We start from the raw sequence: 14,822 nt of genomic DNA on the forward strand, positions 1-14,822 counted from the left end.
CTACATCATTTTATAAAATAAGTGAAACATTATATATATTTTAACACAGATTCAAAGCCGTGGCCCACCGGTTGAGAAACCCTGATCTAAGCAATGGCTTTAGGTGTACATTGAATTATCAAAAAATAATGCAAACTCTGTAATTCAACAAAATTTTTTTAAAATTTAATTGCAATTATTCATTACTTAAAGGGAGTTCACCTAAAAAAAAATTAAATTCTGTCATGATTTACTCACCCTTTACTTTTTTAAAACTTTTGAGTTTTTCTTTTTGTTGACCATCAAGAATGATATTTTGAAAAATGCTAGAAACGGGAAACCATTCACTCTCAAAGTACTGTTTTTTCCTAATATGGAAGTCAATGGTTGCAGGTTTTTAGCTTTCTTCAAAGTATCTTCTTTAGTGTTCAGCAGAAAAAGAAAAGCTCATTAAGGTTTGGAAACACATGTGGCTGGGTAAAAAGTGAGTAGATTTTCATTGTACAATTCCTTTAATCAACCTTGATGTAACATTGTTCCTCATCTTACTGTTATAGTCAAAGTCAGAGACATATTATTGCGAAATATTTTAATTTTATCTTTAGATTGCAAAAAAAAATATGTATAAATAAATCTCAATCAGAAATAACAGCAAAATTTACTGCCTAACTTGACAAATCAAATCATTAATTTTAAACTACAGATTGTAATATGTGTTTGATTCTAATACTCACAACTGCAAAAAAAAAAAATTAAATTACAAAAAAAAAAATAATAATAAATATGAAATAAAATAACAAATGCATTCAAGAACACTGATGCACAGATCTAAAGGTAATGCAGCAAATTAAAATTGTATGCATTTATTCATTTAATCATAAAAGCTGTAATAATGGATTTGGCCTAATTGTGATGGGGAATTTCTGGCCTAATCTTGAATATGTATATCTAATTGAATACTTGTGTAAAAATACGTTTAAAATGTGAAATACAGTATCGTGCTGTATTTAGTACAAGAAAAAAAAAAGGATAGAGGATAATAGAACAAGAGGATAATAGAACAATTTCATGGGGGAGAAAAATCAGCAATTTCGAAAACACCCCGAATGTACTGATTAGTAAACCAGTGCAAGACCTCAGTCTGTCCATGTGCTGCATGATTTGCATGAGCTTTTGAGGGGACTCGTGCACCTCATACTGAATCTCCAGTGAGGTGTTAGATCAGTCTTCACTAATTTACTGGTCTCCTCTCTCTAGACTCTAATCAATAGCTCATTCTAACACCCCAGCTTAACTCAAGGATGTCTGGGATGAAACACAGAGCCGAAGTCAATCCTTTCTTTTCACTTAAAGTATCTTTAGAGAGCACTGCAGATATCTGACTTTCTTAGAGAATGTGTGTATGATTGGAGATTCATTCTCTTTGGGTGTCACATTCTCCTAGTTCCATAAAATAAAATAAATAAAAAAATAAATAAATGAGGCTGTTTGCTCATTTCATAGAGATAGATTATCAAACCCCACCCCCCAGATCAAAGCACAGATGGATCAGTCTGCAGCAGGGCTCAGTGCCCATCACAATACAGACACATCCATGTGACAGACAGCGGGGGGTGAGAAATAGAGGGATTGAGAGAGAAATCAATTGGACCCCAGAGAAAAATCACGGCTCAAAATGATATCATAAATGCTGTCTTTAGTCACTAATAATTGTCAGATTTTAAAGATAAAACCATCTGCCTTTTCTTTCAAAACCAATAAATCCACCAATATTTAATTCCTTTTTATACTGAATATGTTTGCATTTTAAAAGTCTTTTTGAAACCAGATCCATGGGCTTTTTCCATTTGGTTTTTGAACTGTAAGCCCTTCTAATTTCAGTCAAGATGGTGTATACATTTACCCAGTTTTTTTTATTCATTTATTTATTTATTTTTTATTCAGACATTGCAGCAACTGAGCACATTGCAGAGATGCTGCTGAGAGCAGAGGAATTCTGGGTACAGAGACAGACAGACCCCTCTGCATCTCCTCCACAGTCTGAAGATCACTGCGCTGAGGCCAACCAGGACAACAACCTGCCTGTTAAAAAACTGTACGTAGAGCAGTGACAGACTTTATTAATGTTTCAGCGAATGTCTGATTAATTCAAGCATGTAAACATTGTAGATTTTTGAGAATTCTGATTTTACAGTAGCAAGAAGTGATTGGCTAAGTCAGACTGACATTCAGGCTGAATAAAAAGAAACAGACTACTTTATCTACCTGGATTTTTTGTTTGCAAATTAATTATATTGTTTGTTCTAAATATTAACAAAAATGCTATTTCGTCAGACATGTTTATATTATGTATTTGTTGTTGTTGTTGTTGTTGTTACCTTAAGCGGAGATAAGCATTCTTTGTTGTCAGTCACAACAAATGGAAACGTTTCTTATTTGGAGACATTATCATTTTCTGCCAAAAGAAGCTCTTAATGACAATTTTTTTAAATTTGAAATTTAGAAGAATGTTCTCAAAAATGTAATAAATATTTATTTATTTATTATTCAGTCCCACTTTATGTTAAGTGGCCTTAAATACTAAGTATATACATGGAAACATACGTATGATGTGCTTATTGTGTTCATATTGTGTTGTGCAGTGCTATGGTGCTATTGGTGTGAGATAAAGGTATGGTTAGGGACAGGTTTGGTGGTATGGTTAAAGTAGGTTTAAGGGTGGGTTAATGTGTAAAGGATGGGTTAACGGTGTAATTATAAATGTGATTGTGACGGTCGGTTGCAAGAAAGCGGACCCAGTTGCAGCAGTGAACAATACAAAGGTGTTTATTGACGGAATTAGGCACAAGTAGACAGACAAAAGGGATGACAAGGTCCAAACAGTAGGGGCAATAACACAATAACACAGGGAAGCCAGTAGATGAGACAAGATGCTAGCCAGGAGTAGGAGGAAGATCCTGGAGCAAGCCGCGTAAACTCCAGACTGGCAGGCCAGGGAAGTCAGGACACGGGATAGGACTGGAAAAGTATAAGACAAAACACAGGACAGCAAACAGGCAGCAATAATATACAATATAAAAAATAATAAAACTAACTAAATCTAAAAGAAATATTAAATCAAATATAAATCCATGTAGAAAGAGAACTAGACTGACTTGGGCAATCGAATTCGAAATCGAATTCTAAAATCTTAAAGAGAAAAATTAAACAATCCAAAAGACAACTAATAATCAACTACTAATGCAAGACTGGGACTGTCAGAAAACAGAACAAAAATGGTTCTAAGGATAAAAGCAAAGCAAAGATTAGAACACTAGGAACAAACAAACAAAAGAAAGTAGTGGCTGCAAACAAACAATAAGTAGACGAGAGCTAGAACAGGCAAGACAAAGCGCTCAGTAAGGATACAGCTAGGATACAAGACAAGCTTACATGGAACGAACCAGCAAAGAAATGAGAACACACAGCACAATATATAGAACAAAGCACACAAGAGATTGGTGAAAACAATCAGGATAACAAGGTGTGAATAAGAGGGCGGGGTAGATGAAAACATGGAGGAAAGACAAGAGGAGCACATGGCCGACAAAGCAATGTAAACAAGCACAGGACAAACAGGGAAACATTAAACACTGACAGGACAGAAGGGACTTTCAGGTCAGGACCATTACAGTAATTACAGATGAAATTATATGCATATACTTTTTTTAAATGTAAGTAAAATATAAAAGCTTGTATGCACATAAGTGCATTGTACTAAATATTAAGGTAATTTATTTTATAGTGGTACCTGATATTCATCGAATTAAACACAGACTTTTTTTCTAAATACATGTTTTGACCAAAGGATGATTCCAAAGGATGATTTAATAAAATTGAATTAGAATTTACTAAACTTGTTCTATTTAGTATGAATTCAAGTAGTTTGAATGGAATTAGTATGTTACATCGACCATTTGGCATTATCTAGCGACCTACCTTCATCAGTTGCATTGATTATGTGCATTATGGGATAGTGTGGTGTCAGTTTGATGCACTGCAGAATCTTGTAGGAAGATTCATACTTTTGCAATAGCGTTCAGCAGTGCGTCTTGCTCTACCCTTTCACTACCATATTGTTGTGTCAGGTTGCCAGGTTATTTATAAGGTGAACTGTCTGCTGCTGTATTCAATATGGCAATAAATGGCACATAAATCCAAGTATCCAATTGGTAGCATTTGACACTGAGTAAAGCACATAATCAGTACCTGAGTTGATAATTTACCGTGGAATATGCTGTTGTTTTGCCGTAAAGTTGTGAAAAATAGAAATTGTTGCTAAAATCAAATTATTTCTGTGTGTTTATGGCTTAGACAAAACTTAATTAATACGAAAGATATACCTTTTCTTGCATGTTGTGGCATTGAATTGCATGTAGTTGATTAACAGTGTTAAAAAAGAGTCCCAAAAAAGTGGTAAGGGTCTGTCCGGTTTACTATTTTGACACTTCTGATAGTGGAAATGGATAAATAAATATGTACTGTACTAAAACGCACTGATACCACTCAGTGGAAATGAGCCATATGCAAATACACAAAAACGCTAGTTCAAATGTATCATCTCTGGCACCATAGCAATGCAAAGTTGGATTTTGTTGACAATAGTTTTTTAAAATTGTTTTCCTTCCTTCAGGGCTACTATGGCTCTGCCCATCTCCAGGAGGGACAGTTTGCTGGAGAAGGAGGCCATGTTTAAGGACTCTGGAGGTGCTCTGACACAGCAGGCTTCCCTTGATAACGGGCTGGATGGATCATATCCCAGCGCTGCAGGAAAGCTGGAGCAGGTCAGAGGAGAGATAGGGGCTGTCTGGGGAATTTTGTTCCCTAAAGAGTTTGTAAAGTGTATATTGCGGTCATCCAAGTCAAACTCGCTGCAAGTGTAATGTATCACACAAGCTCTGTTTCACAGCAGTACTTTGTCTTTTAGGCACCACATGTGAGTTTGGAGTATTAGTTTGCAATTTGGCCTGGTTTATTTATCACAATATGTTTTACATTCATTAATTAATTAATTATTTTTTTCTTGCATATGTAGTGCTTAAACAGATGCTTATATGGTGTTTAATGCACTTGGACATTCAAAGTGATCTACTTATGCTAAGTTTTAAAACATAGACATAAATAAATGCAATTTTTTTTCATGAATCAACCACTTTTAAATTGTCAGTTTTAATTTGTCAACTTATAAACAGCTTATAATAAATCTTAAAAAGAGGATTTTCCTTACTCCTTATGTTACATATGCACATCTGTAGACTGTACAGTAGATCCCCCCACTCTTTCCATTCATTCTTCCATTCTAGGATACATGATACATGTGTATACATTGGTGTTCAATGCGCTTGCACATTTAGAGTGATTTGTCTTCATCTTAGGCTACTAAGAAAGGCTACTAAAGAGAAATGAGTACAATCTAATACACTTAGATCCTGTCTTTAGGTTTTTATCCTTTGTATTGGAGAGAAGAGAGTAAAATCAGTCATGGTTTGGATGTAGAGAGCCTTAGTAATCTATTCCACTGCACACTCTGACCCCTCTCACCCTGAGAATGACCTTTGAACTCTGAAGACACAGAGAAAATCGCTCCCATTACTCTCACACCTGCGGTGCTGTTGAGCATACAGTTGAGTGTATGTGTGTGTATTAGGCAAAAGAAAGTGGATTGATTGTTTAGACTTGCACAGTGTAACTTTTTGAAATGAACATGATTTTGCAGTATATTAAATAAACAGTTTAACTTAATTGTTTCAGGAGGGAGGAATAATGTCCAGTACATGATTGTGTCAGGATTGTAATGCATTATCATGATGAGCTATGATATTATATAATAAGAAACAAATGTTACTAGCAATAATCATGTACAATAAAATGGAGGGCCGTTTAAAGGGATAATTTTGATGCAAAGTTAAATATGCTGTTAATTTACTTGCCTTGATGAATTCTGGTGATTACAAAAATGAATTGTCAATGGTTGTTGCCACTTTAATATGCATGTAAAACAAAACTTATATATGTGGGTCCTACGGTTGCATTGAGGTAATGACTTGCATTTTATCAATCCCTTAAATCCACAATTAAAAAAAAAAATTCAGTTGAGAGTTAATAAATCAACAGAGAGTTTTCATTTTTGATTGAACTGTCCCTTAAACATTAGACCCAATATTTGACCCAAAGCGAACAGATTGTTTGATTATGATTGTATTGTTCTAAACCCTAATGCTGTTTCTTTCATATCTCTTGGAAAACAATGAAGAATTTAATATTGCCTTTTGTCATAATGAATGTGTTTTATGTTCTAGGTGAAACTGATGCCTCCTGCCCCTAATGATGACCTTGCGTCACTCAGTGAGCTCACAGACAGCAGCCTGCTATACGAGATGCAGAAGCGCTTCGCCAATGACCAGATTTATGTACGTAGTAAAACACGTGGTGTGTCATTCTGTTAACAATCTAAACCCTCAGATCAAATATACACAATCAACAAAAGATCACACAATATTTAGGTTATGTTTACACAACAAATGTCAAAACAACAAATTTACACTGTGCTGTTTTTGTTCGCATTGATTCATGAAAATGCTTATGCATTCCAAACCAGTAGTTAGCAATATCCGAAAATAAGAGAACTCTACTCACTTGCACACTTACAATCTTATAGGATGTTTCTTAGACTGAAGGATACATTCAAGTGAAGATTTCTGTTTTTCCTTTCTACACCAGATGATTTATACTTCTGCATTGAGCGATTGCCGTAATTCCTTGCATGTAGCTGATGCCATTGTGAGCATTTATACCTCTGTGTTCTGTCTGTGCTGTTCTGCAATCACACTTGCGAAACGCTAGACAGTGGGGTTTCTATGTTCCGCCAGGTCGAGTTTCTTTGCCGGTGTTTTGAGTTTATGCTAGAAATGTGTGGAATGCTACTGTAGCAGTAGTTCAAACTTACACTTCTTCAAGGAAGAAAGAAGTGGGAACCGTGAACATTCAACAACTTGAATCATAAACTAAATACAAAAATATCCATAAAATATAATGGATATATAGCAAAATTATCCATCCAGAGCTTCTAATGCAGGACATGAAACTTTTTAAACAATCTGGCTCCTCGCTCACTCATCACAGCTATACCAAGCCGGCCAATCACAGATCTTGCATTACATTTTTACATCTTTTACATTTTATTTAGAGGTGTGGGTCAGGGTCCAGCAAAGGTTGTGTGATGGATCTACCACGTAGACCCATAGCAGAAGTCTAAATTGGCCTTAAAATTCAAAACAAGGGTTTATTGCTGTATTAAATGCTAGAAAGAGATGGTCTAGTAAATGTGGATGTCTGTGTAAAGTGCTCAATATAAATAAATTCACCTTATTTTGAAAATGTATATTTTTATCCATCTCTCAGTGAATATAACTATATTTGACAAACAAACAACAAACAAAATTTGGTGCATTGGAACAAAACAAATTTATTTAATGGATATCTTTGTTAAAATAATATTTTAGTCACAGAATATCTTTAGAAATAGAAAGCTAATACATTTAAGTTCATGTGAAATACAGAAAAAAAATTGCAACAAAATTTTATAAATTTTTTGTTTATTTTCTATTTTTTTTTTTATTTATTTCCCTAACATATAATGAAGGGTGTACTAATGTTGGACAGTTGACAGAACTTATTTTGATAGATTAGCTCTAGATTTGGCTTCAGTACTACTGGCAAATTTAATGTATATGCACGAATATCATATTGCAAAGCTTCCTTTAGAAAATATTAATTTTGAGCACTGTATGCTATTTTCCACATCATGGAATCTGAAATGCTTTTAAATTTATGTTTTTATGAATACTGTATATTAAGATCCGTATTTTAACAGACTTTATAATAATGTTTACATTGTACAGTTAAGCGTTATGTTATTTATTTATAGTAAAAGAAAGTATAATTAAATTTTTTTATGACCTTGAATGTGTGAAAAAGATTTTGGGATGAATGAAGGACACTTGGCATACCACCAATGCCTACTTTACATCCTTTAATCAGCCTGTTTTGTACTAAAGGATTCTTTGATTTGAGATGACCCTAGATTAACAGCCTTACTACACTGTAAAACCCAACAGTCAACTTTATCAAATGAAATGTGTAGTTAACTCAAAATTGACTGAAAGTTAATTCTACTCATTTGAAAAGAGTTTTGAACTCAGTGTTGAAGTTAATGAGTTAATTAAATGCCTCATTACTTCCGCTTAAATGGAGTAAGTTCACAGTAGTCATATAGATTCGTTTTTTTTACCAAAATGGTTTGTAGCAATCGGTTTCCTCAAACGGTTTGAGTTGCCTTAACTTATTGGGTTTTACAGTACTCAGTTGGTTTGAGTTCTCTTCGTTTATTGGGTTTTACTTTGCTCAGATTGCTTTGTTTACTCAAATGGATTGTTCACAGTACTTATTAGGATTAGATTTTGAACTTAAATGGTTTGTTGCAATCGGTTTCCTCAAATGGTTTGAGTTACCTTAACGTTTTGGGTTTTACAGTGTAGGAAACACCTTTCTGATAGACAAGCACCTGAAGTCCACCATTGTTGTTTGGGTTGCCAAGTATTAGGGCATGTCTATAAACTGACAACACATGTGGATGTCAGCACTGTTTTCACAAAATCACATTTTTGCAGTTCACACAGTGATATCATTTCAGATACATGCATTTTGAAACTCGTTAGCATTTTCTGTTCATTTCAATGAACAGCCTAAAACAAATCACAAATTGTTGTTAATTTTTATATGAAAGCACTGTTGCGTAAACGCCCTCCCCAGTCTGTCCCATTCAGAAGGAGTCCGTTTACTCTCTGTCCTAACCCACTCTGAGGGAAGTTTCGTCCAGATTTTGGCCCATCACACACTCTGTGGGCTTTCAGCAAGCCTTCCGGTCCAGTCTCCCACACACAAACACTGCTGCTGAATCTATTGTGGGTTGTGTTGGAGAGATGCCAGGGGCTCTGTTTGTAGTATGGCCAGTGACTGGTGTTTGGATGGCAGCCCTCGAGGTCTCACTGTATTCCAGCCAGAGACTTGAGCTGCCCTGACGAGATGAAAAGACATTCTTACATTGACACTCTGTTAACAGCTGCTGTCCTTACTGATAAATGCTACTACAACAACTGCTGCTACTACTGATGTTTACTATAATCCTACATGGATACTAACTCAATTATAGCAGCTTGCTTTCTGTCACTTCAGCATTTATACTGAGAGTGACATTACTGCCCATGCTCTACGCTTTAACTAAACATGTATAGATGTTAAACTCTAATTAATAAAGGCTTCACAAGCATTGTTTATTCATGTTAGTAAAGAGATTAACTTTAACAGCAACTATTTAAAATTTAAATGGCCTTTTTTGGCTTAAAGGGAAGTGCACTTTGCTAATTATTGGATATTAGTTTAGTTTAGCATTTTAAGGAATCAGTTCTGTTCAGTTTAGTATCGTTGTAAAATTGACAGTTCTTGAAGAATGTATTGAATATTATTATTATTATTATTATTATTATTATTATTATTCAGTCATTCATTTCATTCATTTTCTTTTCGGCTTTGTCCCTTTATTAATCTGGGGTCGCCACAGCGGAATGAACTGCCAAACATATGTTTTACGCAGCGGATGCCCTTCCAGCCGCAACCCATCACTTGGAAACATCCATACACATTCATTCACACACATACACTACGGACAATTTAGCTTACCCAATTTACCTAAAGCGCATGTTTTTGGACTGTGGGGGAAACTGGAGCACCTGGAGGAAACCCACGCGAACACGGGGAGAACATGAAACTCCACACAGAAACGGCAACTGACCCAGCCGAGGCTCGAACCAGCGACCTTCTTGGTGTGAGGTGAACGTGCTACCCACTGTGCCACCACATCGCTTATTATTACTATTAGTAGTAGTATTATCATTAATAAAATATAAAATAATAATATTATTACACACATACACATTGGTATTGGGGGTTTATGAGGACTCTCTCTATAAATAATGTTATTATCTCCAAAAAAAATGCTTATTATATGGCCTTACTTTACTTCTACCCATTAATCCTCTCAGAAAACCTGTGGCAAAATTTGATAAGACCCCAATAAGTATGAGTTTTAAGCATTTGGAATTACGAGGGAAACAAAGCATGTCCTCTTAAACCACCTTAACAGAGTTCAACCAAGTCATACTCATTACATTATGCAAATTTCTGACCCTGTAAACCACCAAAAACAGCACAAGCACCCAACAATCCAGTAACACTACAGGGTAGGGTTGTCACGATACTGGAATTTGTTATCAATTGATACTGAAATTTTAAAAACGTCTATTTGCCAATAACATTTGAGTGCTCAACAGAAATGAGTCCCGTCAATCAGCTGGTTTGTCTGTAAGTTGACATACAAGCAATTTGCTGATGAATCGTAGCGTTAAAACTCTCCAGTGTCCCTGCATCTGTGGGTACACTCAGTAAACAGTGTGATTGGCCGTGAAGATCATCAATTCACCAGACTCACCAGTCATGTCTTTTGAGCATGTGAACACAATGGCAAATCAGCGCTGTTTAAGAACATGCTCAACAGCACTCAAATGTAAGGGGAAATGGACGTTTTTAATATTTCAGTACCAATTAATACCGAATTCCAGTATCGTGACAACCCTGCTACATGTTTTTTGAGAGTGCTTTATGTCACCCAATTTAAATACATCTTAACGCATTCTGGCAAGCAGTTTTTAAAGTCTTCTAAAAGAATCAGTTCACAATGCTCTTTGAATGATTTTATTTCCAAGAAGGTACACCACTGAACAAACATGGATTCTTTCTCGCAAACAAATTCGACATATGTTTCATCAGTTTGTGATGATTATAAAATGTCTAGCGATAAGCCTCAGGGACCGGTTCATAGATTTTATGAACTGCAGTTTTTACCTCTTCCGTATTAAGTAAATCTTGCACTGACAAAAAAGAATAAGCTTTCTGGGCTTTCCCTAGCTGGACTGACTGTAAACCTCCAATAACAGTACACACACAAACAATCCAATAACACTATAGTGTTTTCTTTAGTCAGTGCTCTATACTGTATTACCCAAGTCTAGATGTTAGCATACAAATTCTAGCTATTTGATATTTGTGAAAAGCTTGTATGTTTTATTCATTAATACTTTTCTAAAATTCTTAGCGTGAACAATTTATTTTTGCATCTATTCTTATATACAGTAAAGAAGTTGTCTTTCCTTGTGAATCAATACGAATGCGATTTAAAGATATAAATCTTCTGCTTCACTATGGATGTTTCGGTCAAGCCTTTGGTCCACAGCTCATGCCAGTCGACTGCACACTGTGCCTGCTCATGACCAGAGCCAAATCTATGCCTAATGGCTGCTGCTATTCCCACACTTTACAATGGGTCATAATGAAGTCTCCCTGCTGAGACTGATATGGAGGCAGCGAGCAGAGGACTTTTGTGTTGCACTGTAATGGGTCTAATGATGTCTGTCATTACCGCTGTGATGGATGGAGATTTTGATGCTTTACTGATCGTTTAGCAGGAGATGGAAAAGAATGAGAGATGCCAGATGTGCACTTTATTGGAGTAGATTGATCCATGTTTTCTTCTGGAGAGACGAAGTCCATGATGTTGCTTATTTAATTCAATCACACCTCCCACTTGCGTTCTCAGTTTTGTAAGTTTTCTTATACTAAAGGCTCCAGTATACTTTGATGGCAAAAATAAGTAAGAGAAGGTCTTTTTTAAGTCTGCTTATACCAAAGTATAATTTTAGGGCAAAAAGAAGTTAGTTAGAGAAGGCTAAGTGATGTATACTGGAAACAGTGTTGTAAATGTGTCAAGCTACACAAATCAGTATTGATGGTGGTTGAGAAAAGAACGGTGGTGTAGTCGTTTGAAAGTGGCCTTTGCTTTTGTTTAAATATTACTTGTTTATGTCATAAAGGCGTGTTGAGTAGGATAGCAGTATGCCAAAATATATGCCAATAAGTGGGTCAAACAATTTTTGCAATGATTTGCATATTATTTTATCTATTCCGCCATCTATTGTATGCCACTTGTACGGGGCCAGGTCGCGGGGGCAGCAGTCTTAGGAGAGAACCCCAGACTTCCCAGACACACCCTCCAGCTCCTCTGAGTGGATCCTGAGGCATTCCCAGGCAAGCTGAGAGACATAGTCTTTCCAGCATGTCCTGGGTCTTCCCTGTGGCCTCCTCTCGGTGGGACATGCCAGAAACACCTCTTTAGGTAGGTTTCCAGGAGACATCCAAATCAGATGGCCGAGCCACATCAACTGGCTTCTTTCGATGTGGAGAAGCAGCTGCTCTACTCCCGAGTTCCTCCTGGGTGACAGAGCTCTTCACCCTATCTCTAACAGTGCATCCTCCACTCTGTGAAGGAAACTTATTTTGGCCACTTGTAGCTAAGATCTTGTCCTTTCGGTCACGACCCAAAGCTCATGACCATAGGTGAGAGAAGGAATGTAGATTGACTGGTAAATCAAGAGGCTTACCTTTCGGCTCAGCTCCTTCTTTACCACAATGGACCAGTACATCGACCACCTTACTGTTGCTGCTCCACTGATCATCCTGTCAATCTCACATTCCATCCTTCTCTCATTCGTTATCAACAAAACCCCAAGATACTCGAACTCCTCACCACCTGGGACAAGGACTGGAGATGACAAGCAACCTTTTTCCAGACGTGCACTGCGGCCTTGAATTTGGAGCCGCTGGTTCTCATCCCTGCTGTGTCACACTTTAAATTTTAAATGGATTTGAATTTTAATGGATTTTTGGTTGGTCAGTTATTTACAAAATAAAAAAGAAGACTGAATAAATGTGAGTGAAATTAATCGCTTAAAACATGCTTCCATAGCCAGATCAAAAGGCCACAACAAACAGCTTCATATACTGACAAACAGCCTTACGAGAAGCATCACCACATCTTTACATTGTGTTACATTTGCCACAGAGAGACACTGAATGCTGACCCTGGTGTACATAGAAAAGATGTAGCATGATGAGGTGACTTATTGTCTGCCGTGTGACCCCCTCTAAGCCTTTAATATATCTATGGGAGCAATTGTACAGGTGTGAATACATCTGCACAAGCTCTACTACTTGACCCTCCAGGGTAATCATCAACACCTACTGATTCCGAAATCATCATGTCCCAATGGTAGCGCAAGGGTGTTTGGGAGCCAAAACAAATTACCCCCAAAAGTTTGCAACAGACGAGGTGTTTTGAACTTGATTTTGTTCAAAATGACAACATTTCAGTTCATTCTCTGATTTTGTATGATATAAACTGGGGACTTAAGGCAGTTGGACATGTTAATGTGTTTGTAGTCAAAAAGCAGTAACTCAGATTATATTGTTGGCATGTCTTTTCCTTTCCTTTCCTTTATTTACTTTTCCTCTCCTTTCCTTTCCTTTCCTTTCCTTTCCTTTCCTTTCCTTTCCTTTCCTTTCCTTTCCTTTCCTTTCCTTTCCTTTCCTTTCCTTTCCTTTCCTTTCCTTTCTTGTTCTGTTCTGTCCTGTCCTGTCCTGTCCTGCCCTGCCCTTTCCTTACCTTTCATTTCCTTTCCTTTCCTGTTTTTTTTATTTTCCTTTTTATTTCTTTTTCTTTTCTTTTTTCTTTTCTTTTCTTTTCTTTTCTTTTCTTTTCTTTTCTTTTCTTTTCTTTTCTTTTCTTTTCTTTTCTTTTCTTTTCTTTTCTTTTCTTTTCTTTTCCTTTCTTTTTCCTTTTCCTTTCCTTTCCTTTCCTTTCCTTTCCTTTCCTTTGCTTTCCTTTCCTTTCCTTTCTTGTCCTGTCCTTTCCTCTTTTTGTTTGGTTATATTTTTTATCCATTAGTAAGGCATAAAAATAATTAATAATTAATTAATGAATACTGTTATTTCAAAATAACTGCATATATTTTACATATTTGCATGTAGTGCCCTTTAAATATCATGTTATAGATTGACCTTGCTATTTTTTTTTCAGACCTACATTGGACACATTCTTCTCCTCATAAACCCCTACAAGGACCTGCCCATCTACTCTAATCTTGTAAGTACGAATCAAGCGCTCCATGTTTGTGTTTATTTTTTATCAAATACATGTTTAATTCATCAGCGATATGGTTTAGAGCATGCATCTGCCCGTCTGGCCATTTTAAGCTGTTCTCTGGTTCACACACTATAACATGCAGCTCTGTCTCCTGATAAATAATTCATGGCATTCCTGACAGCGATAGTCTGTTCAACTTAACATACAGCGCCCACTTCCTGTGCCCGCTTCACATCTCCATCCCTCCTTCCTTTCTGTGTTTCGGTGTCACCCTCTGGCCTGTCAGATCCTTGATCCTTTTTTATCAATTTTTTATTTTTGTTTCTTTATTTTTATTACATTTTTTGTTGTTGTATGTTTTTATTTCCTTTTTACAATAAACTGTATTTATTTTATTCATTTATTTTCTGTTTTATTTATTTATTTATTTATTTATTAATTAATTTATTTATTTATAATTAGTAGTAGTATTAGAATTTATTTTATTTTATATTATGCTTATATATTTTTGGTTTGTTTTTTGCGTGTTAATTTTTTTGGTAATTTTTTTACATTTTTGTTTTGTTACTTTTTAAAAATATTTTGTTTTAAATGTTTTCTTATGAATTATGAAATTATGAATGACGAATTTTGTCTCATGAATGTTTATTTATTGTTTTTTTTTTATTTTTTATTTTACGTCTTTTTATTTATGAATTTTTCAACAACATTT

At 35.7% G+C, this 14,822-nt stretch overlaps 1 protein-coding gene across 1 annotated transcript in view; it reads left to right on the top strand.

Moving 5' to 3' along the window:
• myo16 (myosin XVI) overlaps positions 1–14,822 on the top strand; it is a 255,324-nt gene that overhangs the window by 98,998 nt on the left and 141,504 nt on the right. The window contains 4 exon segments of the mRNA XM_056464750.1: positions 1,924–2,074; positions 4,652–4,802; positions 6,318–6,428; positions 14,045–14,110. Of these exon segments, the coding sequence (XP_056320725.1) occupies positions 1,924–2,074; positions 4,652–4,802; positions 6,318–6,428; positions 14,045–14,110 (479 nt within the window).

Source organism: Danio aesculapii, chromosome 9 (assembly GCF_903798145.1).
Source record: "Danio aesculapii chromosome 9, fDanAes4.1, whole genome shotgun sequence".
NCBI lineage: Eukaryota > Metazoa > Chordata > Actinopteri > Cypriniformes > Danionidae > Danio > Danio aesculapii.